The following is a 27,406-nucleotide window of genomic DNA, read 5'->3' on the forward strand; positions in this document are numbered from 1 at the left end:
TTTACACACATGTATAAATATGGTCCTGACTCCTGAGTGAAAACAGGATGGGGACAGTGATTCAAAGGAACTGGTATGGAGAAAGACAAAGAAAGACAGAAGAAGATGCTGGAAAAGTTAAAGACGGTGGCTTCTATGAGGGCATGTTACCAGGGTTTTGATCCTGTAGCTTATCTGCACTATAACTACACTCCACCCCGAGCAGACTTTGAAAGGAGAAGTAGCATTGTGCCATGGAAACTCAGCTGTCTGCACAGAGCCTTTACTGAAGGTGAGCATAAATGTTTGTAAGCAGGGCGGCAGGCACCATTGAGGTCCCTGAGGTGCGTATCTCTGTATTTTAAGGTAAGGTAGCCTACATATAATAAAGATAAAGATGAAATAATTGCCTAATATTAACTCTATTGGTGCTGCAAGGATATTGGCAAAATGCCAAGATAACCATCTCATCTGAGCTGCTTCAGTGGTTCGACTTGAATAGGCACTGAGCAGACTGATAGGTGTATGACATCAAAGTACAGCGAGAGCAATTCAAAAGAATCAAAGTAGGAGGGCTTTATGTTCACAGCAGCTGCTGAGATGGAGATGAGAGAAGAAGAGCAGGAATTTCCGACTATGCCAAGGAAGGGATTATATGTTCTTTGCTAATTACAGTGGAAAGTATAGGCTCAATATAACAACAATTTGATTGAGTTTTATCATGAGCATCTTGAAAAACCTTTTTATGATATGCCATTAGAAAAGAAAATAAGAACTATCCTATACTGAGACATTTTCATGTAACACACAACAGCAATCCAGATAGCCTCTCAGTGAAAACATTAGAAACAGTGGAAGCAAAATAAATATAAGAGGTGAAGACCATTTAAAGTTATTATTGCAACGAGAAACATGTTATATATATCTATCTAGTGGTGTCCTTGGAGACTAGCTTTAGATTTACTCCACCTAGTACAGTGGTTTTCAATCCTGGTCCTGGGGACTCGTCGTTCTGCACATTTTGTATGTCTCTCTTGTCTGACACACTCAGTTCAGTTCATGGAGCTCTCTGCTAACAAGCTGATGATCCGAATCATGTTTGTTAAATAAGGGAGACATACATAATGTGCAGATCGGTTGGTCCTTAGGACCAGGATTTAAAACCACTGCCCTAGTGGTTTTTCTGATATTAATTATCTTTGAGTGCTGCTTCATTTGAGTCCAATTTGGTGTGTCAAATTTGGCTGTTCTGGATGAGAGCCCTTTTCTCAGTCATTGATGTGTTTGTTGGTCGCACTCTAAAGAAGTTATGTGTTGCCGAACCGAGTGGGTTTGCAGCCCATGATATGTATTTTAAAATATGAATTAGCCAGTTGAATAAAAGCTTTTAATAATCGGAATCTGAAGTGTGCCTTGGACTATCCTTTTTTTATTATTATTATTAACTAGTGAGTCAACTGGTCATTTGATCTCAAAATGTTAGCTCCCATGTTGATTCATGAACTAATTCAAAAGCTATGCTCCCCATGGCAAGATTATCTGTTTCCATTATCTTTTTTCAGGTTTCATAGTTATTCGAAGTTCCCTTTATAAATCCCGGTTAGGGGAATATTTTGTTTTCAGTATAAAAAAAAATACAGTATTTTAAGCATAAAATATTTTTAGCTTTAGAAGCAGGGAGCAAACAAAAGCATCACGAGTGTCGTGTCTTTCCTTTTTATAAAGACAGAGGACACTAAAGAAGAGTCTGAAACATCAATTCAGGAACTAAAGAACTTGCATCTCTTTATTGCTCACATTCACTTGTATTCACTTGAGCATATGACTTCGTCATCATTCTATAACTCCACCCATTACTTATGTCTTAAAGTAACAACGCTTTATACATAACACTCCTTCCCCCCAAAACAGAATGTCCTCTTTTTTTTTTCTACAATAACAAATGTCAACACAAGAACATCTTCAGTCAATTACTGAACTAAATTGAAATAAAGAACTTAAACTATCAGATTTTGTAGTCTCTCATTTTCTTTCTTTTTTTTTCTTTTCTCACTATAAATCAAGTCTTTTAGGTGGGCGTCTTTCCCTAGTGGAACGGCGTTCTGTGCTTGAAACGGGCTCTGAAACAGATATGTTGGATCTTGACTCTGGTTGTTTTTCCAAGTTTTGCATCTGTGGAATGTTTTCAGCCTCGGGTGGCACAGATCCTTTTTCTGGTGTAAGTGGTGTGTCCACAGTCACTTCTGAAACCATCGGAAAGTCCGAACAAACAGTGGGTGTGGCAACAGTAGACTCCACCTCAGTAGCAGATCCCAGCAACAGCTGATCCAAGTGTCTTTTCCAGGTAAGCTTGTCAGAAGTTAGTACAGTGTATGACACTGGGCCGGTTTGAGCTATCACTGTCGCTGGTACCCACTTTGGTCCTGAAGTATAGTTGCGTGCCAGAACATTTTGTCCTGGATGGAACAGTCTGCTTTTAGCCTTCATGTCTCTCCTGTGAACTTGCTTCTGTTGCTGACAAGTTACCACCTCTTTAACAGTAGAAGGTCTCAGTAAGTCAAATCCAGAGCGCAGAGGATGCTTCAACATCAGAGAAGCTGGAGAAACCTTTGTTGTCCCATGGCTGGTGTTTCGGTATGACAACAGGAAATCATTCAGGCGCTGCTGAAGGCTCCCTTGTCCCTGTGATGTCTTTAAGGCATGTTTGATGGTTTGAACCATTCTCTCTGCAAGACCATTTGTGGCTGGGTGGTACGGAGCTGATTTAATATGTTGTACCCCACAACGCTGTAGAAACACAACAAATTCTTGTGATGTAAACTGTGGTCCATTGTCACTGATGAGCTGTTTAGGGTAGCCAAACCGGGTAAACATTTCTCCCAGTTTCAATACTGTTTTCTCAGCAGTTGTAGAGTGCATAACAGCAACTTCAGGCCACTTGCTGTGGGCATCCACCGTTATTAACAACATTTTTCCTTCGACTGGACCAGCAAAATCCAAGTGTACACGCTGCCAAGGGATTTCTGGCCAGTCCCACGGGTGTAATGGGGCCAATTGGGGTTCATTTCGCACTTGCTGGCAGGATGGACATGACTTTGCTTTACCTTCAATGTCCCCCTCAAGACCTGGCCACCAAAAATAACTCCGAGCCATTTCCTTCATTCGCACAATGCCACAATGGCCCACATGGAGCTGCTGGAGGACCAGTTTTCTCAACGATGGGGGAATGATGACTCTCTGTCCCCAGAGAAGACATCCTGAATGAAATGACAGTTCATTCTTTCTCGACAGGTACGGCTTCAAATTGGTGGTGTCCTTAGGCACATGTCCATCTTTTACCATCTCCATGACTGCAGACAGAATTGAATCGTTCTGGGTGCATCTTCTCACCTGTGTGGATGTCACTGGGGCCACTGTGACTTGCTCAAAGAAGAAAATATCTTTCTGCTTTCTACTCTCGGGACATGTCACAGGTCATGGTAGTCTTGATAAACCATCTGCGTTTCCGTGTTGCTCTGCCTTCCTATATCTTATTTCATATGTGTGTGCTGATAACAGCAGTGCCCATCTCTGCATTCGGCTTGCTGCCAGAGAGGGAATACCTGTGTGTGGCCCAAGAATGGTGGTTAAAGGCCGGTGATCAGTTAACAATATAAACTGCCTGCCATACAGGTACTGGTGAAATTTTCGAACACCAAAAATTATTCCCAAAGCTTCTCTCTCAATTTGCGCATATTTGCTCTCTGCTTTGTTCAGCGTGCGTGAGGCAAATGCTATTGGCCGTTCTTCTCCTGAAGGCATGATGTGGGATATCACAGCTCCTACACCATAAGGTAACGCATCGCAGGCTAACTGCAGGAGAAGCTTTGGATTAAAATGGGTTAACACACCGGACTTCACCAGAGCTTTCTTAGCTTCTTGAAATGTGGTCTCACATTGTTGTGTCCATTCCCATGACAACTACACAGAAGTTGGTGTAGTGGTTTCAACAGTGTGGCTAAGCCACTGATGAATCGTCTATAATAATTTAGAAGACCTATGAATGAGTGAAGCTGGCTGGTGTTCTGTGGTGCTGGAGCCTCAAGTATGGCTCTTACTTTTGAAGGTGCCTTGTGCAGTCCATCAGCATCGATCACATGACCAAGATATTCAACTGACTGCTTGAAAAACTCACATTTGTCTTTTCTCACTCTTAAACCATATTCCTTTAGGCGCTGGAGTGTACCGTCCAGATTACTCAGATGCTCCGCTTCAGTTTTTTCTGTTACCAGGATGTCATCCAAGTAGCACTGCACCCCCGACAGGCCACTTAACACCTGGTCCATGGCCCTCTGGAAAAGCGAAGGGGCCGATGTAATACCAAAAGGAAGACGCTGGTCTCTGAAAAGCCCCTTGTGTGTGACAATTGTCAGTAACTCCTTAGAGTTCTCATCGACTCTCATTTGTAAGTAGGCTTGACTCAAATCAAGTTTGCTGAACCGCTTTCCCCCTGCCAAGCCAGCAAACAGATCATCAATGAGGGGAAGTGGATACTGGTCAGGAGACAGTACAGGGTTTACTGTGACTTTGAAATCACCACAAATTCTAATGGAACCATCCTTTTTAGGGACGGGTACTATAGGTGTAGCCCACTCACTGTTACTCACTGGTACGATGACTCCACTGGTTACCAGATCATCCAGAGCGGACTCAACTTTCGATCTGATCGCATATGGCACAGAACGGGCTTTGCAACATTTGGCCTTACTATCAGGCTTAATGTCGAGCTTGGCTGTAATGACTTTCATTGTCCCCAGCTCATCCTTGAAAGCATCAGCATGTTTTTCTAGAACTTCCCTGAGCTCCGTGTTTCCCTTTGACACCATTCGCACCGTCGGCCAGTCCAGTTTAATTGTTTCCATCATTCTCATCCAAGTAAAGCTGGGTAGTTCCCTTTTACCACATACAGTGGCAGCGTTGCTGACTTGACCATTTAATTCCACTTCCACATCCATTACCCCTCTTAATGTCACAGGCTCCCCTGTATATGTTTTCAACACTATCTTGGAGGGCTTCAAGTAAACATGTTTTAGGGTTCTGTAGTACACAGCATCTGACACAATAGAAACAGCAGCACCAGTGTCTATTTCCATACACACCGGCTCTCCCTCAATGACAGGTGTCACCCAATAGCCTTTGGAGTCTCCTTCCACGGCTAGAATTTTCAAAGGAACTTCCTCTGAGGAGGAATCAGTGTCTTCTGTGTACTTGCATTTTGACTGCATTGTATACACATTCTTCTTTTTCTTTGTTGTGCCAGGCATTTTGCTGAATTTTTGTTTTGCAGCCTTTTGTTTTCCTCTGCAAGCACGTTCTATGTGGCCTTTTTTTCCACAACTACATACCAACTCTTTACTCCAACACTCAGATGCAAGATATCCGACTTTGCCACATCTAAAACATGTTGCATTATTAGATGCTTTGTCAGGGGAATTCTGGAAAGTGCTCATGTCAGCAGACAATTTATGAACTTTATCTGAGCTACTGAAGTGCTGTGCTTCTTTAGCAGCAAGTTCCATGCTTACACTTATTTCAGTGGCTTTCTGCAATGTGAGATTACTTTCACTTAACAGCCTTTTTTGAATGGCTTCGCTTCTTAATCCACAAACGAGCCTATCTCTGATGGTATCATTCAAAACATCGCCGAATTCACAGTGTTCTGAAAGTTTCTTCAGTCCAGCCACAAACATAGTAACAGTTTCTCCCTCTTCCTGATTTCTCTTGTGAAACCGAAATCTTGAGCATATGACTTCGTCATCATTCTATAACTCCACCCATTACTTATGTCTTAAAGTAACAACGCTTTATACATAACAACGAGAGACGGCGTTAAACTACCTCATGTCTCAAAGCACATAACAGTCCAACAATAATGAACATAAATCACTTTAAGAGCACTTACCTGTACCACCTGACTGCTGCAGATTAATTTCAGCGTTGATAGTGTTGCCATTGAAATGCATAAATTCGAGTCACTAACCACTCTGAGTATAACGTCATGGGTTTTCATCTCTTTCATCCAAATTACAGTAGTTATGGAGTGAACGCAGCATAAGCTCGTTGTTTTGGTTCAGGAGGAACTGTAAAAGGGTGGCTTCTGTTTTGGTTGCAGTCAGAGGCGAATTAGTGCACAGGATCAGGGGGCCTCTGTTCAGTGGTTTTTGGAAATATTTACTCCAATATATTGCATATGTTACTGGAAGGAGGTTTTAAAATAACATGCGCAGTGCACTCGTCAGTTGCATGATGGATTCATCACCCTCGATATAAAGAGGATTTGGCATTTCCAATTAATCATCCTGATCACTCCTTCATACAAAACAATTTAGTCATTTAACTTTTGTAAGACACTACTTGTCACAATGTGCGAGGAGGTGTGAAACATCATAAATAATGCTGTGATTCACACCTGAAGAGACAAAGACCCTCCCATGGGAATATCAATAAGGAATGTGACAGAGGGAACTATAATAAATGAATGTGAGGAGACTTAATGATTGAATTTATTGTTTTGGCTTATTCACAAAACCAAATTTAAGTTAAAAGAAGTAATCTGACTATACATTTTCTTTACACAAAGACTTTACTTAAAAACATAAAAGTTATTATTATTTTTTTTTAAGAAGTCTCTTCTGCTCACCACAGCTACATTTATTTGATCCAAAATAATTTAATAATTTAAATATTTTTTTACAGTTTAAAATAAATGTTTTCTATTTAAATATATTTTAAAATGTTATTTATTCCTGTGATCAAAATTTTCAGCATCATTACTCCAGTCTACAGTGTCACACGATCCTTCAGAAATCATTCTATGATTTACTGCTCAAGAAACATTTCTGATTATTATCAATGTTGAAAACAGTTGTGTAAAAAATATATTCAAGATTCTTTGATGAACTGAAAGTTCAAAAGAACATTCATCTGAAATAGAAAGATTTTTTTAACATTAAAAAAATGTCTTCTTTACTGTTACTTTTGATCAGTATAAGGCATCCTCGTTGAATAAAAGTATTTATTTCTTTAAAAAAAATTAACAAATACAACAAAAAACTAAACTCTTACTGAGCCCAAACTTTTGAACGGCAGTGAATACGGTTACACTAGATTTATATTTCAGATAATGGCTGTTCTTTTGAACTTTCTATTCATCAAAGAATCCTGAAAAAAATTGTACACAAGTGTTTTCTACATTCAACAAGCGATCTGTAGTGGGTCGTCGAGCGATGCTGGTAGTAGAGAGCAGATGTGATCTCTGATGAGCTTCTCAAAGCACTTACTGATGATGGTAGTTAAAGCAACATTGCGCCAGTCATTCAAGCAGGTAACTTTGGGTGTCTTTTGTATGGGTACAATGGTGGATGATTTAAAACATTTGGGGACAACAGACAAGGAGAGGGTAAAAATGTCAGTGAAAACTCCTGCTAGTTGGTTTACGCATGTTTTAAGGACGTGGCCAGGAATGGGGGCCAGTTTGGCCCTTCGGCTTTATGGATGTTCATGTGCCTGAGGGGTCGGTGGGTGACATCCGCTACAGACACCGAGAGTGAACTCATAGATATATACACTAGATGTCGCCTTGGGGTTCTAAGCATGCGTCAAAGCCGCTGCAATCTTGGAACTGGGGTCTTGTCATAGGAAGTAGCTAGGTAACGCTGCTATCTCCACCTGTACTTCGAATTCATGGATGATGCCAGACTTTTGTGCTGCGTATGGATGTTAAAGGTTATATCAGCGATTTCAGGACCAAACATAAATGATCACATTCATCTAATCTTTCCTAACGATCCGCTAGCTGCCCGCCCCATAAGCATGCCGTCAAAAAAACGCGTCTCTGTAGGCAGCCTAGGTTTTGAGATCTGGACACAAAAACAGTTGGTTTCACCACCACTCAAAACCAAAATAAATAGTGTTCCAACCAATCACCGACAGGGGTGGGTGTTGTGAGGTTTTGTGCCATGAAAACTTCACAACACCCACCCAATGTACTTATTTAATGTGGCAAAAGTATTGCGGGACAGGAATAAAGAAAAGATGAAACGGTCTTTGGCACCTCAACTATCTAACTTTCACATTATGTTCCTCTCAAATTTTTGATTTGCTTCCACCTGCAAATTGCTTTGTGTATCATATTTAATAAACCAATACAATTTAAATGTTTAAATTAACATATAGTCACACCATTGTAGCCATTTTGCATGCAATAGGCTAAGGTAAAGAGCGATAGTTCATTCTAAGTTTACTCAAGTGGAAGAATGTGACTAATAAACTTAGGCCTACTAGCACTATGCATTATATTTTGAAAAAGAAGTAGATTATGTTAATATCAAAACTTTAAATTTTCTCTGGACTCATGTCTGACCGTTGGAATGAACCAAACAAACTAGAAATTCGCATTCATGACGATTTATGGTGATTTTATTTCCGTTAGACCTTTGCCTACATTGACGCTGATGCATTAAAGAGGAGGGGCTCCCCTGTTCCAAGATGGCGGCTCTGTTGACGCATTCATTCCAATGAACTGCCGTAGCCAAGGCAACATTTTCAGAGCACTTCATGCTTCCTTCATTTTCCAGCAGGATTTGCACCTACCCACACTGCCAAAATAACCAAAACCTGGTTCAATGACCATGGTATCACTGTCTAATTACTGTGTGATTTCATGTAATATTCTAATTTTTGGAAATCCTGTTTTCGTGGGTTTTATGAGCTGGAAGCCCAAATTATGTACAAATAAACAACTAAATACTTGAAATCGTTTAAGTTGTGGGCCCTGAATCTATAATCTATGGAAGTTTAACTTTTGAATGGAATTATGGAAATAAATAAACTTTTCCATGATATTCAAATTTTTTGGAAAGGGTCTGTATGTGTGTGCCTCGGAAATCTGCTACCACTGTTCTGTGCGGACCTGGAACTGGGTGGACCTAGGGTGGAGGCCTGCTAGTGATAGCCTGTTAACTTAAATGTTTTGTTTGTTTGTTTTTGTTCGTTTGGCAATATTCATATCACCTTATTCGACCTATGGGCATTGTGCAATATATTCTGTGTGGACAGTGCATATTTTGCAGTGTTCACTAGTGTGAAGTGTGAAACGCTGTGTGTGTGAGGCCTATTTGGTGTGAAGTGTCTCTTGCAGTTTTTGTGTGTGTATGTGAACAGTATTTACTTATTTTTTGACTTTATTCACTGCAGCCTATGTATTATGAGACTGTATATAATGAAACTCATTTATTATGAGACTTTATTCACTCTGACTATTTTTTTAGTGTAGAATTTTGTTTGCGGTTTACCTATGGAGAATATTTGCTTGCTCTGATTGCCAATTAATATATTATTGTGTCTAGTGTTTAATAAAGTTACATGTTTGATTACATCAGTCCCATCAGTGCGCTTTAGAGCGCCCCCCTAGGGGTCACATTTATATTCCTCCACATTACAGGAATTAAAGGCGGAGGTTCGTGTGCTGAGGGCGGCGCGAACATCAGCATTCATCCACGGTTTTGGATTCAGGTATACTTGAATTGTTTTGGTCAGTACATCATCCTCTATACACTTCCTTATGAAACAAATGATAGTGTCTGTGTATAAATCGATGTCATCACAAGATGCAGCCTGGAACATGTCACAGTCAACATAATCAAAACAGTCCTGTAACATAGAATCTGATTGGTCCGACCAAAGCTGGATTGTCCTGAGGGCGGGTGTTTCCCGTTTCAGCTTCTGTCTGTAATCAGGCAGGAGCAGAACAGAAGAGTGATCTGATTTTCTGAAAGGTGGGCGGGGGAGGGATTTGTAAGCATGCTGGAAAGGAGAGTAACAATGGTCTAAAACTCAGTCTCCCCGAGTGTTACATGTTACATGCTGAAAGAATTTTGGTGCAATCTTTCTGAGGCCGGCTTTATTGAAGTCCCCAATTATAATAAACGCAGCCTTGGGATGTATGGTTTCCTGCTTGCACAAATGCCCATACAGTTTCCTAAGTGCTTCATCTGTGTCTGCCTGAGGGGGGATGTAAACAGCTGTAATAATGACCAATATGAATTCCCTCTGTAACCAAAAAGGTCAGCACAGAAGCGTGACATATTCCAGGTCAGGGAGCAATGAGACTGGATAGTATGTACATTCTTCCAGTCACACCATCAGTTGTTGATCATGAAGCATACATCCCCTCCTTTGCTTTTCCCTGAGCCTTTGTGAGCCTCTTTGGCTTCTGCAAATGTCGCTAGGCCTCCTCTCACTAGAGGGTGTTTTTATTGAGGCTTCCGTTCCCCCAGAGCTCCTCTAGCTCCTCTCCTCTCTGTGAGCCTCCTTACAAGATATCCTGAGTGTGGGGCGTTTTTAGGTCTCCTCTCGTTTTAGAGAATTGTTATCTGATGCAGAAAAGTTAGTTCATGCGTTCATGACCTCGAGACTAGATTATTGTAATGCTTTATTAGCTGGTTGTCCTGCATCCTCATTAAACAAGCTACAGTTAGACCAAAATGCCGCTGCTAGAGTTCTTACTAGATCAAGAAAATTTGACCATATAACACCAATTTTATCATCACTGCATTGGTTACCTATAAAGTTCCGTATCAATTACAAGGTATTGCTACTGACTTATAAAGCCCTAAACGGCTTAGCTCCAGTTTATTTAACGGATCTTCTATCGCCCTATAATCCATCGCGCTCTTTAAGATCACTAAATTCGAGGCTTTTGGTCATACCTAGGATATCCAGATCATCCAAAGGAGGGAGATCATTTTCACATTTAGCTCCAAAACTCTGGAATAGCCTTCCTGATACTGTTCGTTGCTCAGACTCGCTCTCCCAGTTTAAAACTAGATTAAAGACGCATCTCTTCAGCCAGGCATTTATTTAATATTTTTAATCTTACAGTTAAATCCGGTCTCTAGTTCATAAACGCCAGAGGAGAACTGGCCCCCGACTGAGCCTGGGTTCTCCCAAGGTTTTTTTTTTCTCCATTAGGTCACCTGATGGAGTTTTTCGGTTCCTTGCCACTGTTGCCTTTGGCTTGCTCAGTTGGGGATACTTAATTTAATTAACCAATCAACAATACTATTGATCAGCATTACCAAACTTGGACGTTTTACACTAGAAACAAACACTGATGTACTATTTTATTTAATACTGTGAAGCTGCTTTGATACAATCTGTATTGTGAAAAGCGCTATATAAATAAAGTTGACTTGACTTGACTTGACTTATGCTGGTAGTATGGTAGTATGCTAGGTCATTAGGCTCTCTGGGAGCCTCCTTGGCTACTGACCTCAGTGTGGAGTGTGCTAGGCCTCTCCTCATTATGAGAGTTGTTGTATTGAGGCCTCCACTCTGCAGAGCTTCGCTGGTCAGACTGAGTTTATAGCTCTTTTCTGAGCATTCTCGGTACTGCCCTTGGGTTAAGAGTGTTGCTTAGGCCTCTTGTTTAAGGCCTCCACCCTTCAGGGCTGCCTGAACAGAAGGTGTAACCTCGCTTTCCAGTTATAACTGGTTAGATTTTTTAGGGAAATAAAAAGGTTACTGCAGTGTGAATGACTGATCTTCAGATAAATTAACTGAGATGAACCGAGATTTTGGCTGAAAATCTGAAATGTTACTTTAACAGATATGATAACAGAAAAAAAAAATTCTCCAGATCTGAAATTATCCAGGACAGATCAATAAGAACTGCTCGATGGCCTGGGGCCAGCGTAATAGACGCTTGGGACAGTTGACGGAACTGTCAATGTCCAGGTCGGGCCAGTGCTGGATCATCATGAAAGTTTATAAATTGCACGTTTTTAAGCCTTGTCAATTTAAATATTCAAGCTCAAGAAGACGTGAAAGAGAACTCACTTTAGTATTTGTGCGCTGTGTCAGCAGTTTTCTATGTGCACACATCCAAAGCATGCTCTCAAAAAGCCATGTCTTAGACTCACTAAAGTGAGTTCTATTTCACGTCTTTTTGCACTTGAATGGACAAATTCACACAAAATTATTATTGAGCATTATAACCTCAAGTGATGAAGCAGGTTGTGAGAAGAAGGTGGAGATCAAAATGGCTTTGCTAAAATCACTTAGGTTAACTTTTTAGGTGCAAAACTGGTTACTGTTTGGGTAATGACAATGATAAACTCCATAATTTTTATACATTGGAGCTCTATTTTTCCATGGCAACTTTTAAACCAGGCGTTCTCAACCCTGGTCCTCGAGGGCCACTTTCCTGCAGAGTTTAGCTCCAACCTTGATCAAACTCACCTGGCTGTAGCTCTCTCGTAATCCTGAAGAGCTTAATTAGCTGGTTCAGGTGTGTTTGATTAGGGTTGGAGCTAAACTCTGCAGGAGAGTGGCCCTCGAGGACCAGGGTTGAGAACGCCTGTTTTAAACAATAACTAGCAACATTAACTTTATCAATGCAAGTTTACCTTTTATTTGATACTTGACCATACCTAATTACTAGGGGTGTAACGGTTCACAAAATTCAATACGATACACTTGTCACGGTTCAGTACGTTTTCGATACAGCAAAAAGAAAGAAATGCCAGAGAATTTTTTTTTTTTTTTAAATTAAAACTAACATAATAAAGTATGTTGTTTTTTTTTTTTCACTTTGAGCAATGATGGAGCTATAATTGACTCTTCTTAGGAGCATATAAAACAAAACAGCTCCTTGGAAAAAATGAAATGTAGCCTAATATTGTAGTAGTTATAAACAAAGGTTTATTTTAGTTCAGATTAACATTTGAGGGCAGCAATTTTACTCATAATGTCAAAATAAAATCGACGTAATGTTACTTGAGAGCATTATAGCCTACTATTCCTGCCAAACTTCCATGTTTACAGTTAGTGTTACTACAGTAAATCCATGGTGAATGTTGCAGATCTGTGGACACTGGATAGTTCATTCATGGCACAATGTTTCTTCCTGGTTTCCACGCGCTGTTTGATCCGTTAATAACGGAGAAATGTGAATGTTTGTCACTAGATCTCACAGCAATGTGCGCTGTGTATAGCGGCTCGCGCTGCTTTGGTCCAAACTAAACAGTAAACAGTCCGTCAACCACACAATAACGAGTAGCTCAGTTTCGTTCCGCTTACCTTACGTTTGCCATTTGATGTTGGACAATGTTGTGGTCCAACATCAATGTTGTGGTCCAACTGCCTACATTTTGGTCGGCAGGAAAAATGGTCCAACGAACCGTTCGGTTTGAAAATGCGTACCGAACACCGAACCGAAAGCCTCGTACCGAACGGTTCAATACGAATACGTGTATCGTTACACCCCTACTAATTACATTAAAACTAACTATCCCTATAAATGAACCAGTCAACCATTTAAATTTGCACTTAGTACAAATAGCCTCTGCCAATTACTATTGCAGAAAAATGCAATAATAAACAGAAGAGGATAGTTGGATACTGCAACTAACCTTGAATATCCGCTCTCTTTTACAGATGATATAAGAGGGGACGTTTTAGTTGATGTGGGATCTGGCCCCACTCTTTACCAGGTCATGAGTGGCTGTGAGAGATTTGATCGTGTCATCCTGTCTGACTTTTTGGAGGTGAATCGAAGAGAGCTGCAAAGCTGGCTACAGGAGGGCAAGAGTAGTATTGACTGGACTGCTTACTTCAAGTATGTGTGTGATCTGGAGGGCCGCAGGTGAGATTCCCTTTTCTTGTCCAAAAGAGAGAATTAAAGTTGTATATAGTTATAATGCTTACTTACTTGAAAATAATGCATGTGCAAATATGCACAAATCTATTTGCAAACAATATATTTATTTTAATATGACACTTTCCTAACCACATACTTTAGTGAAAGCCAGGGCTTCTTTTTATTCCCAGTCTGCCCCTAACTTAGGCTGCATAGACTATTTATGATTTAATCATTGCTTTAGACCAATAATTTAATGATAGTTGAGATGCAATAAAAGTTAAGGTAATAAGGTTAATTATGACCGCCGCTAGCATAGCTAGCGAAAGCGGTCATATAGGGATTGTCAAAGTTTTTTTTTTTTTTTTTTTTTGTCATCTACTGAATTTTTCGTCAACGATACCAGGGACACCGAAACACCGGGGAACATGAAATTTGGTGGGCATGTAGCCCCACTAGACTTTTACGGAAAAATTTTGTTTGGTCCCCGGGGGCCACTCCCCCCCCCCGCGCTGGGCCCCCCCAAACCCAAAAAATGCAGTTTTTCCTAAATAACTACCTGAACCGTGGCACCGAGGATGAAGAAATTTTTATGGTATGTTGCTCTTAAGGGCCCACATCAACCTAGCCCATAATCACTCATTTGTGATTTGCGCCCCTCCCATAAAAAATGAAAATTCAATATTATTCTGCTTTAATCGCCCCTATCTTCAGTTGAGATGTTCAGAACTGCACCATATTTCATGTGTATGATTAACTTGACATCCTCTGGGGGTATGCTAAGTTTCATAGAATTTCATCCATGGGGGGGTATAAAATAAATTCATTTATGTGCACATTTAGTGACTGTACACTCATCGGCCTGTAGATGGTGGTGTTGAGCGAAGGGTTGCTGGTTTAGGATGATACTGTCACTAAGGTTGCCAACTGTCCCGAATTAGGCGGGACGTCCCGCATTTTGGGCCTAATTTATTTGTCCCTTGCGTGACCTCCCGTGTCCCGTTTTTTGACAAGCTGATAAACCACTGACTGATACAACAGCAACAGCAGCAGTGCTGACCACGACACTTGAGAATGATCACCGACACCTGTCATCATCCAATCACAGCTTTTTTTAATCACTGTTTTGAGACAAATCATTGTTTGATTTGCGAACATCCTCTGCCGTCTGGTCGCTTCCGCTTCAAGCCGGACTCGTTTCGCACTAACGGTAATTTCCTTTCACTGTCCACGTTTTGATTTCGGCTAATCAATTTTGGCGAATGCAAACAATGTGATTATTGTTCATGAGTCTAACATCCAGCCACGCAAGAAAACATGTAATCTACCTGAGGGAATAATATGCTCAAAAAACATTTCTGATTATTATTAATGTTTTAAAGCTTTTAGAAAGTACATAGAAAGCTTTTGTAACATTATCTTAACTGTCACTTTTGATTAATGTAATGCATCCTTGCTGAATAAAAGTAGGCAATTACTTTCTTTATTTTTTTTCCCAAAAAATAATCTTACTAACCCCAAACTTTTGAACTGTTAGCCTAGTGTATAATGTTAAAAAAGCTTTCTATTTTAGATAAATGCTGTTATTTTGAACTATGGTTTGTTTGTAATGTGACTTTTTTCATGTATGACATTAAAATTATTTTTAGAATTAAATACATAAATAGGTTAAGCAATACAAATGTGTTTATGTCTGATAACCTTTTAAACACAAACTTAACTGCAGACACTGAAATGACATACACTGTGTGATACAGTACAAATATTTTGAGTGTCCCTCATTTTCCTATAAATAACCACGATTGTCCCGCATTTTCCTTTTCTGAAGTTGGCAACCCTAACTGTCACACACACACATGCAGGAATACAAACAAACGCAAGCATGCACACACACTGACATCCACACGCACAGACACACACCCATACACACACATACAAATCCACATGCACAGACACACACACACAAACACACAAACACACACGCGCACACACATGTACGCACGCAGACATACACGCACAGACACACACACACACAGACACACACATACACAAACACACACACATACACACACACACAGACAGACATGCACATACTACTACTTTTTTTAGGTATACATAAACACGCAATACAGCCAAATTGCTCCACGTCATTTCTTTTTGTGGAAAGCCAGTGCAGGCCGGAGCGGCGGTCATATTTTGTACCGCCATGCGCAGGGGCGTAGTTTGTGGGGGGGATGGGGGGAGATAACCCCCCCAATATTTAAATCTATGCATTACAACCCCCCCCCAATATTAATAACATGATCACAATATCAGGAGACATACCCAAACTTCAACCCCCCCAATGTTCAAACCAAATCTACGCCCTTGGCCATGCGGTACATCTAGTTAACAGTGAATTTGAAAAATAACCATTGCCATTCTGATATGCTCTAATGCTCTCACTGGTGCACATGAAATCCAATCACCTTTATTTCTATAGGCTTGTTTTAAAGCAGCTTCACAATATAAACAGGAAAATAAGAATCAATGATTCAAACTTCATCAAATATAAGACAGATTCAAATTCTATGGTATTTGAGCTCTACAGAAGACAATAGTGTCATTATTCAGCTCAAGGTCAGTTTTGTGTGCCTTTATTGGATAAGACAGTTACAGATTAGACAGGAAAGCATGGGGCAGAGAGAAGGGAACAGGATTTGCAAAGGACCTTGGGCTATGAATCGAACTCGGATCACCAGAGGTGCAGTTACACTATGGGCCCTATCTTGCACCCAGCGCAATTGACTTTGTACACCGATGCATGTATCATTCCTATTTTGCACCCGACGCACAGCGGACTTTTCCCTCCACAGACGCACGTCTGTAAATTAGAGAATGAATTTGCGCTCCTGGGGGCGGTTCAGCGAAAAGAGGAGGCGTGTTCCGGCGCAAACGTTCCCTGGTGCTATTTTGCAGTTCCAGAAAAAAATTCCGCCACAGACTAGGAAAAACCTAGTCTAAAGTCAGTGGTGAGTTTTCAGTGGTGCATTCAGATGCTATTTTAAGGGCGCATGCTTGGCCATAATGTAACGTGTGCACAACGCTCATACACTTTGCTTCTTTCATCTACACACAGACGCAGCAGTTGCCATTTTTGCAAACCATACATAATAAGGAAAAATATTCCACATGAGGGAAATCATTGTGGTGTCCATGAAGATGTGAAAAAATAGGCATAAATCTAGCTTACACATTTACCCAAATTATTATACGCCTGTTTAACCAAAGCTAATTTGGGTGGGTTTCTCCCATCCCCATACAATGTCACTTCTCTGTCTTTTACGGCCCTGACGAGAACGTCTGTCTCCTCGGCTGTGAAACGCTCCTGGTGTGCGCCTGGCAAATCCACCCTTAAAATAGCAATCTGCCATGGAACAAACGCAACCATACTCTTAAAGGGGTCATATAATGCCATTTTTGTACAAGTTATTATGATTCTTTAGGGTCTAAATTAAAAGTTTGTAATACACTTTAATTAAAAATTCTCATCAGTATTGTAAGAAAACACTCATTTTACCTGGTCAAAAACAGCTCTGTTTTCAGCACGCCATTTAAGTGCATGTGTCTTTAAATGATAATGAGCTTTGCTCACCCCACCCCTCTGTTCTGTGTGTACACAGTTTGTAATAACACACTAACCATAACGCGTTGTTCATTATTAACTTGGGATTATGAATTATATTGAGAACGTTGTACATAGAAAACATGCCGCAATGTACCCTGAGTGTAAACATTAGCCGCATTCATCGTGAAGCGTGCAAGCGATTTGCAAAGATTAATATAAAGGTCAATAAAACGTTACACTGACTTCTTCTGGAGGTGCAGCAGGAACACAAATAGTTGGTACCGATCCTTTTTTCAGGAGCAGCTTCTTAGCAAAACCAGCTTTATACTGACCCTCGTTTATAAAGCAGTCTGGTGAGAAATGATTCGCGCAAACATTGACGTTCCATTGACGTTGATCGTGGGGAATATTCCCTTCGAAAACAAAACTCAGCCACTGCATCTTCAGCGGTTCAGATTTAGGAACATAAAAATGACTGCTGTGTTCGATATTACACCCAAGAACAGAACAGAACACCAAAATCGCTTAGACGCCATTCTGCTCCAGCGTATCAAAAATGTCCGCGCGGACTATGATGACAGCTCACTCAGGGCGAGTTGGGTCTGTGTTGAAACGCTGCTGTCAGTTAACAATTGTGGGAGGGGCGTCCGACCGTGTGACGTCACACAGTCAGGCGGCTCGATTTGAGACAGGGGAAAACATATAAGGAGATTAAAAATAGACCACTGGATGGATTTTTATCATTATATGATGGTTGTGTACAGGCACTGCCAACACACATTTCAGTACAATCAACTTGTAAAAGTGCATGTACCATTATATGACCCCTTTAAAGGGAATGTGAGATGATGCTCTGATTGGTTTATTTCACGTTACACCCAAACCACACCTATGAGTAATGTAGCTACTTCAGACCAACCCATTTTAGATTTGCGTCAGGCGCAAGAGTAATTTATCCTGCCAGTATAATAGCTCGAGATCCGCCCACAAAGTTACTTGCGTTTCGCGTTTGATACTTGCGTTTCAGATCGTTAAAATAGGACCCTATTTGTCAGAGCGCTGCTCATAAGGCTATCGGCTCCGACAAGTCAGTGTATTGTTGATTAAGTTTAGCTCAATAACTAAATAAATAAATAAAGTTCATCCTGAAACAAGTTCTGTTAAGCTGTAAGCATCTCTACATAAGGCAATAGTGTTGTTATTCAGCTTAATTCAGTTCAATGTTGTTGATTCAGTTCAAGTCAAGTCAAGTCACATTTATTTATACAGCACTTTTTACAAAACAGATTGTTTCAAAGCAGCTTTACAGAGATAACAGGAACATAATGCAAAAATTTTTGTTTTAAAAAAGTTTTTAATTTAGTTAATTTATATATAAATATAGCCAATCTGGAGTAAAACGTGATGTCATCGTCCAGCTCAGTTCAGTTCTTGTATAGTGTCAATGTAGGCAGATAAATATTATTGTTGAATATTAAATTTAATGTCCCCATTCAGTTCAATTACAGCAACAAAATTCGTCAATTATGAGTATGAGTTTAGGTTGATGCAAAGTCTATTTAGCTGCTCTGCAGAAAACTGTGATATCATCATTGTTCAAGTTTTTATATAATAAAAATAAAATATGACAATATTACTAAATATCAAGTGTCTTTTAAACCTCAACTAAGCAAGCCAAAGGTGACAGTGGCAAATAACCCAAACTCCATTAGATGACAGGTATGGAGAATTTTTTTTGGGGAGAAACCCAGTTCAGACAGAGGGCTGGTTCTCTTCTGGTGTGATTTATGATTGTGGATTGATATAATTAAAAATTTTCTTCCAGATCATTCTGCTTGAAGATCGGGATAGCAAGTCACATTAGCATTTGGTGGAAGGAGGAGTTGTAGTCTGTCCAGCAGAACCATAGATCACAACTGTTCAGTGTTTTTAACCATATAATGTTCATATTATGTTTCTGATATTTAAATATATGTACAGTGGTTTCCTATCAAAAGCTACACTCGATGTTGTGTGAGGGTAATTAGAATTGTTAGGCAGTATTCATGCTGTTCTTGCCCTCAAGGGTGCCGTGTACGAGCACTGCAAGTCATTTCCTAACAGAGTGCTCCGCTCTAAGCTTGCTTTCTTTTAAGAAAGAAAGGGGCGAGCCTCTGCACCCTCGTTAAGATCGAGGGGCTCGTTTGCTGAGGGGCAAGAGACAGGTCCTCCCTTTTCTCTTGTGCCCTCGAGCCCTCTGCTGAAGCCTGCTCCGGTGTTCTTCAGACTGGGCTTAGGACGTGGGTTCTCCTGCCTCCAGTGATATGGAGGTTGTAAGCACCACCTCCAAGCGCTCCTCAGGTGATGATAAAGTGTATGAGGAGTTACACAAGGAGTTACATGAGGTGGTGACTCGTGTGGTGGCCAGGCTTCAATTGCCACAGGAGCAAGAGAACCCCAGACACTCCAAGCTAGATGACAGATTTCTGTCGGGTGTCCAAGAGGAGGTACACCAATGTCGATCTCTAGCCTTTTTCGCTGATCTCCATGCAGAACAACATCCATGCTGGTGGACAGATTGTTCCAGGGCAACGTGTCAGGATGCAGGTGTACCAGGCTGACCTGCTGAAGGATTTGAGCATGAGCAGGGGCATTAGTGAGGAGGCATTTTCAGAAGTACACCGGCCCACCGACCTGACTCTCCACTCGAACAAGCAAATCTTCCATGGCTGCTATGTAGGGGTGTGTAGTGGTGATAATATCTGTATCTGTAACAATTGCAAAATTATTCTTATCTGTATTGTACAATTACTTGAGAAGACTGTTTTGTCAATGGTTTGCAGCCTATCTGTTTTCTTCTTAGTCACCACTGAACAAATATACCTTGTATAATTAATAAAATGCACAATATTGCCAAAAGTTTTAGGACGTCTGCCTTTACATGCACATGAACTTTAATGACATCCCATTCTTAATTCGTAGGGTTTAATATGGAGTTGACCCACCCTTTGCAGCTATAACAGCTTCAATTCTTTTGGGAAGGCTTTCCACAAGGTTTAGGAGTGTTTATGGGAATTTTTTACCCTTCTTCTAGAAGCGTATTTGTGAGGTCAGGCACTAATGTAGGACGAGAAGGCCTGGCTTGCAGTCTCAGGTCTAATTAATCCTAAAGGTGTTCTATAGTGTTGAGGACTCTATGCAGGCCAGTCAAGTTTCTCCACACCAAACTTGCTCATCCATGTCTTTATGGACCTTGCTTTGTGCACAGGTGCACAGTCATGTTGGAACAGGAAGGGGCCACCCCCAAACTGTTCCCACAAAGATGGGAGCATGAAATTGTCCAAAATCTCTTGGTATGTTGAAGCATTAAGAGAGTTCCTTTCACAGGAACTAAGGGGCCAATCCCAACCCCTGAAAAACAACCGCACACCATAATCCCCAAACTCCACCAAACTTTACACTTGCACAATGCAGTTAGGCAAGTACCATTCTCCTGGCCTCCGTCAAACCCAGACCATTGGATTGCCAGACAGAGAAGCGTGATTCGTCACTCCAGAAAACACGTCCAGTGGCAGCGTGCTTTACACCACTGCATCCGACGCTTTGCATTGCACTTGGTGATGTAAGGCATGGATGCAGCTGCTCGTCCATGGAAACCCCCATTCTCTCTACACACTGTTCTTGAGTTAATCTGAAGGCCATGCAAAGTTTGGAGGTCTGTATTGACTCTGCAGAATGTTGCTGACTTCTGCGCGCTGTGCGTCTCAGCATGCACTGACTTAAAATCCACTTCGTTATAATACCACTAACAGTTGACTTATTACACAGGTGGCAACCTATCATGGTACTACGCTTGAATTCACAGCTCCTGAGAGTGACCCATTCTTTCACAAATGTTTGTAGAAGCAGTCTGCATGCCTAGCTGCTTGGTTTTATACAACTGTGGCCATTGACGTGCTTGGAATTCCTGAATTCAGTGATTTGGAGGGGTGTCCCAATACTTTTGGCAATATAGTGTATATTTTTATTACGATTATAACATTTATTTAAAAGGCACCTATTAATGCAAAATCCACTTTTACATGATGTTTGGACATAAATGTGTGTTTGCAGTGTGTGAACACAATCCCCCTACAATGATAAAAATCCTCCTTTTTTTTAAATCCTCATTAAACCAAAGCAGTCTCATTAAACATGCCGTTTTGATTCTCTGAGCAGTGTGACATCATACTGCTCGGGCCCCGCCCACGGCCGCTGACTGACAGTCCTGCATTACCATAGTTTCCACCCTCAGCGAGTTGTACACTATCTGCCATTTTCTCCATGCTGTAGCAGCTGTAGCAACAACAATGTCTCGTAAGCAATCCCAGTGATCTGTTGTTGGATGTAAGAGTGAACGTAAGAGTCTTAATTTTCTGAGCCACTGAGGACGCAGTGGATTACATTTACATTTAGTCATTTAGCAGACGCCTTTGTCCAAAGCGACTTACAAAAGAAGGACTAAAGCAAGTGAGTCATCGTGAAGAGGCAAAAACAACGCAAGAAGTGCTCAAACTACAAAGTTCAGGCATTGCTCAGAGTAGCATAAGTCAGACAATGGAGGATTAAAGGAAAAGGAAAGATTTTTTTTGAGTCTGGATTAGTTTTAATTTTGAAGGTAATGCACCCCAAAATATACCTAAATTTGTGTATGTCTGCACAAATCATTTTACTCCAGACTGCTTTGTAAACGAGGGGCAATACAAGGCAGGCTTTCCTAAAATGTTGTTACTCTAGGATGGATCAGTACCAACTGTTCGTGATCCAGCTTACAGTCTCCAGATCGATACTGGTCAGGGTAGTAATGAAAGGGAGAGCGCACACTTTATTAAAGTTCATAGGAGTTGTTTTACGGATATAAAGTTTTACAGTTTATTAAGCACCCCCTCTAAAGGCATAACGTCTGTATATATCTATTTACTGTTAGTTGTAACGAGTGGTTTTGTGTAATTCGCTGTGTATGTTGATGATAATTAAAGTTTGAGAGAGAGTTTATGGATAAAACTTCAATGCACACTTTGTACTGTTTTGTTCAGTTCACACTGATTTTCTGGAGTGAAAACGGACGCTTCATTTTTTGTGCAATAAACTTCATAAAACTCATTAGTAAAGTTTTGGCCATCATTCGGACGGAGTCCGCAACAACAGGCTTGTAGTGGATAGCAAAGTGATAACATATAACTGTAATTAAACTAAACTATACCTGTTCTATCTCCATGCAGCATATATTCTCTGGCTCTGTAGGCATCATTGTCCAACTGAACATCATTTTTCGAACTGAACACTGCAGTACAGTTTCTGAATTTTATTCCGTGAGATTGTCCTGTTTTGTTGCCGGTATGCCGCAGAATGAGCTCTTGAAGTTCTGCCCTCTTTTTTTCTTCTCATTAACTATGAGAGCAGCAGCTCATTTGCATTTAAAGAGACACACACAAAAACTGCGCATTTTTGCTCACCCCCAAAAAGTGTCAACTTTAACATGCTATAAAATTATCTGTGGGGTATATTGAGCTAAAACTTCACATACACACTCTGGGGACATCAGAGACTTATTTTACATCTTGTAAAAAGTAGCATAATAGGTGCCCTTTAAATATCTTCTGTCAGAGCCTATAGCCTTGTATAGGCAGTGCAATGCGTTGTAATTAAGGAGTAATGCAGTTGTTGCATAATGCATAATCCAATGCATTGTCAGTGCGTGGCAGTGGGTATGAGTCCTTGTGGGTGACCGCATTTAGTCGCCGAAAGTCCACGCATGGACCCACGCATGGACCCGCAGCACCCCCACAGTAGGACAGTCATTGTGGATGGGTGCTGAAGAACGGGTTGAGGATCCCCTCAATGCCTCACTCCGAGGTCGTTTCCCAGGGGTGACGTTGCCCGGGGCCGGGGCCGGGGACTCGGGGCAGGGCAGTCCCTGGCAAAATCCCCCGGTTCTCCACAGCGGTCTAGCTTCAACCTCCATCGGGGGGTCGCCGCTGGTTAAACCTGGCTGACCTCCTCCTCAGTCCACCTCCCGTTCGGCGGCTCTCGTCAGATGACGCTGGGTTGGAGATCGACCTGTCGGCGGCCCAGCCTGTAGCACCTCCTTCAGCTCGCTCAGCCTCTCTCAGCGCCTCACTCAGATATTGGGGTGACAACAGGCGGACATGTTGGCTGAGCGGCTCAGGTGTAAGACCCCGCAGGAAAGCGTGGAGACTCAGCTCTTCCCTCGCTGGGACCTGGAAGGTAGAGTAGGCCTTCAGGGCGTAAACCCGGATGTCAGCGGTGAAAGCGTCCACACTCTCTCCTTCACGTCAACGTCGGTTAGTCAGCTCCTCCCTGCTCTGTTCCGCGGAGGTTCTCTGCCCGAAGTGGCGGTTGAGAGCAGCGGTGAAGGCCTGGAGATCACGCCGCTCCTCAGGAGACAGATCGATGAGGACTTGGAGCGCGGAACCCTCCAAGGCGAGGGCCAAATGAATCGTTGTCTCCTCGCAAGCTCCATCCATCGTGGAGAGCGGCCAGGTTGACTTGTGACAGGTAGGGCTTCAGGGGCATCAACCCGCCATATCGTGGCAGCTTAGCGGGCGATCGTGTGAGGGAGAACTTAATTATCCATTTATCCATTGGATCTATTTGGATGTTCAATCCGTTGATTTGGAGTGTTGGTGTGACGGCCGGAAGTTCATTCTGTCTGCGACTAGGAGAGCGGTACACTGTACAGTGAACGATGGTGCCGTCAGTCTGGTGCGGAGCCCTCCTTTTTGGCACCCTCAGGGGATTGCTGTCCAGTCTCCAGGGAAATGTAACATGTTCAGTCGTTTCCTGTCATGTTTCAGGACACCGAACATTTAACATCCCCCCCAGAAAAACGAAGTGTCAAAACTATGCAGGCGCATATGTGGACACAAGAGTTGCAAACTCTGTGGGACAAAGGGGCTGTAGAACATGTTCCCCTCCCAGACAGAGAGTCTGGCTACTACAGCCAGTACTTTTTGTTTCCCAAGAAAGATGGGGGGTTGCGTCCAATTTTAGATCTTTGTGGTTTGAAACATTTTCTCCAAACATACAAGTTCAAGATGCTAACAGTCAAAATGATTGTGTTTCAGATACAATCCACGGGTTGGTTTATTACGATCGATCTTGAGGACACAAGAATCGGAAATTCTGCCACAACACAGGAAGTTCCTGAGGTTTACTTTTGGTGACGAAGCTTACCAGTATCGGGTCCTTCCATTCAACCTTGTCTTGTCACCCTGCACATACACAGAATGTATGGATGCAGAACTGGCTCCTTTGCAACTCCAGGGCATTCACATTTTGAATTACATAGATGACTGGCTGATTTTGGCTCAGTCTCAAGAGCTTGCACTTCGACATCAGGATGTCATCCTTGCTCATCTCAAATCTCTGACTCCAAGAAAAGCATTCTCTCTCCTGCCCAGAGGATAAGGTATTTAGGGGTCGTATGGGACTTGTTCACGATGTGGACACGACTGTCTCCTGTTGCATACATAAATCGCCAAGGCAGACTGCATTCGCGCCGCCTGAAAAGGCTGGCGCAGCAGGTTCTGCTTTGGGCTCAGAATAAGTTCCTGTCCCTCAGGGTGATTTACAGTCCAGGGCATATAAATATGGGAACAGACTTACTGTCCAGACAGCCTGTGATATACAGGGAATGGAAACTCCACCCCGAAGTAGTCAAACAAATTTGCTGAGAGAGAGAGAGCGAGGAAGAGAGAGAGAGACAGAGAAGACTTCGGCTGGATTGCGGGTGCAAGCCTTAGCTGCACTGTGAGTCTGTTGAATTGCAGTTTTATTGTGGAAAGGAGCACGAGTGAAATCTTACTGTGTGTGGTGGATATGTGAGTGTGGGAATTGTTTCTGCTGTTCACTCGCAGTCACAGCTGTTCATTAATCTCTCCTTTATCTGAGCCTTGTGAAGTTACAGCTGCATTGGGGAAATACCATTATCCTCCACTCTCTGTCTGAGGCTAGTGAAGAGCCTGCTAATGCGGGAAGAGCCTGCTAATGCTGGAAGAGCCTGCTAATGCTGGAAGAGCCTGCTAATGCTGGAAGAGCCAGCTAATGCTGTGAGTTACACGTATCTATTCTTCTCTCTGTCTGAGTCCAGTGAAGAGCCGGCTAATGCTGTGAGTTATACGTATTCTCCACTCTCTGTCTGAGGCTAGTGAAGAGCCTGTTAATGCTGTGAGTTACACGTATCTATTCCTCTCTCTGCCCGAGTCCAGTGAAGAGCCGGCTAATGCTGTGCCGAGATACGTGAAGAGAACGCTGAAGAAGAGAACGCGGAAGCTGTGAATTATGTTCATTCCTCTCTCTGTCTGAAGGTGCTGAGAAACGCGAAGAGCTCGCTGAAGAAGAGAACGCGGAAGCTGTGAATTATGTTCATTCCTCTCTCTGTCTGAAGGGGGGATGCGTTAGGCTGATCCTCTCCGCACACATTTATCAAGTTCTATAGTTTGGATGTTCATGCTCTCATGTCCTTGAGTCAACTTCCCAAGCTCACGTCTGAGACCTCTCTAACATTTGTGTGCACACACTACACAATCTTGTGGGGTCCAGACAGTTCCAGTGCAGCGGAGTTGGTATTCTCATTCCCATTAGTGTTATGAAGTGTGCCATTCAGAAATATGTCATATTACAAAAGTAAAAATGGCTGTGAATGCAATGTAAAAGCAAGTATAAACAGTACAGATATAACATTTGCATTGAGGAGATTTTAAGCATGAAATCTTCAAATCAGTAAAAAAAAAAGAAATTTTATTTTAATCAATTGGATGCAAACACCACATAAAAAGTATCTGTAAGAAGGCAAATATCTAATTGTGTCTTGGACCTTTTGATTTTCTCTAGTTCATCGGCTTGGGCAGAGAAAGCTACACGTCTTCGCTCAGTTGTGTCTAATGTGCTGCCCCTTGATGTACACCAATCCTGCCCATTATCACCAGGGTTCTTGCCCCCTTCTGGAGCTGACTGTCTGGTGTCATCTTTCTGCCTTGAGAGTGTAAGCCATGACTTACTTTCCTTCACCAATGCCTTAGGCCACATCTCCAGCCTGCTTAAAAAAGGTGGATACCTCCTACTTATTGGTGCCCTGGGAGAGAGCTTCTACATGGGTGCTCCAGGGCTGTACATTCCTGTGGTCCCTCTGAATGAGTCTCAGGTCTGTGCTAGCCTGAAGGCCAGTGGATATGAGCTGCTGCAGCTTTGTATTTACCACCTGCCATCAGATATGAAGGTGGGGGTAGATGATGTCACTGGTGTGTTCTTTGCAAAAGCCAAGAAAGCATAAACATTTTAGTTGAAGAATACATGAATTGGAAAGGTAGGGAATTAATGCATGTTCTTTATATTGCTTCACTTTTGCTGTGATTAAAAGATATTGAAAACAATCATACAAAGCTGAATTGACCTCATTCACTGCAGATAAACTCTGAAAAAGTTAAAAAGTTAAATTAGCAATGATTGCTAATGTTTGGTTTCATTCGTTAAAATTCACCTCACAGCTAAATTTACCTCATTCATTGCCGCTAAGCTAACCTCATTCATTGCCGCTAAGTCCCTTTTTTAGAATTCTGTATTTTAAAGATAATTTTGTAAAACCCAAATAAGCTTTACATATCTTTATTGAAAAGTGTTTAACCAATATTTTTCATGCTTGTTCAGTGAACCATAAACAATTATTACACATGCACCTGTGGAACACTCCTTAATACACTAACAGTTTTTACAGAGGTAGACACTAAAGATGAAGCTTAGGATAGTGTTACAGGGAGTCCGAAAGGACAGCTAATCATATCATGTGTAACCATATGTCTCCCCAGATGTGTTTGAGAACTTGTAAATGTCTTGGTAGAAGAGTGGGATTACATCTTACAGCAAGAACTGGCAAATCTGGTGCAGTCCATGAGGACATGTATGTACTGTAGTACTTAAAGCAGTTAGTGGCTACACCAGATACTGACTTTTATTTTTGACCCCCCCTTTGTTTAGGGACTCATTTAATTTCTGTTTGTCAAATGTCTGTGAAACTTGTTCAATTTATGTCTCAGTTGTTGAATATAATTTCATACAAATACTTACATGTTAAGTATTTGATGGAAATAAAAGCAGTTGAAAGT

The 27,406-nt window shown here is 41.6% G+C and overlaps 1 protein-coding gene across 2 annotated transcripts; it reads left to right on the plus strand.

The window, feature by feature from the left end:
- pnmt (phenylethanolamine N-methyltransferase) lies at nucleotides 1-27,406 on the plus strand. 2 transcript variants are annotated; one of them, XM_081392595.1, is made up of 4 exons: nucleotides 41-271; nucleotides 13,456-13,663; nucleotides 26,139-26,610; nucleotides 27,110-27,406. In XM_081392595.1, the coding sequence occupies exons 1-3, from the start codon at nucleotides 76-78 to the stop codon at nucleotides 26,575-26,577; spliced, it is 843 nt and encodes a 280-aa protein (XP_081248721.1). In that variant the 5' UTR covers nucleotides 41-75; the 3' UTR covers nucleotides 26,578-26,610; nucleotides 27,110-27,406. The 2 variants fall into 2 exon arrangements, with proteins under 2 accessions (XP_081248720.1, XP_081248721.1); XM_081392594.1 differs by having other exon boundaries at nucleotides 1-271; nucleotides 26,139-27,406.

The sequence above is a fragment of the Scardinius erythrophthalmus genome, assembly GCF_964197995.2.
Source record: "Scardinius erythrophthalmus genome assembly, chromosome: 18".
In the NCBI taxonomy this organism is placed as follows: domain Eukaryota; kingdom Metazoa; phylum Chordata; class Actinopteri; order Cypriniformes; family Leuciscidae; genus Scardinius; species Scardinius erythrophthalmus.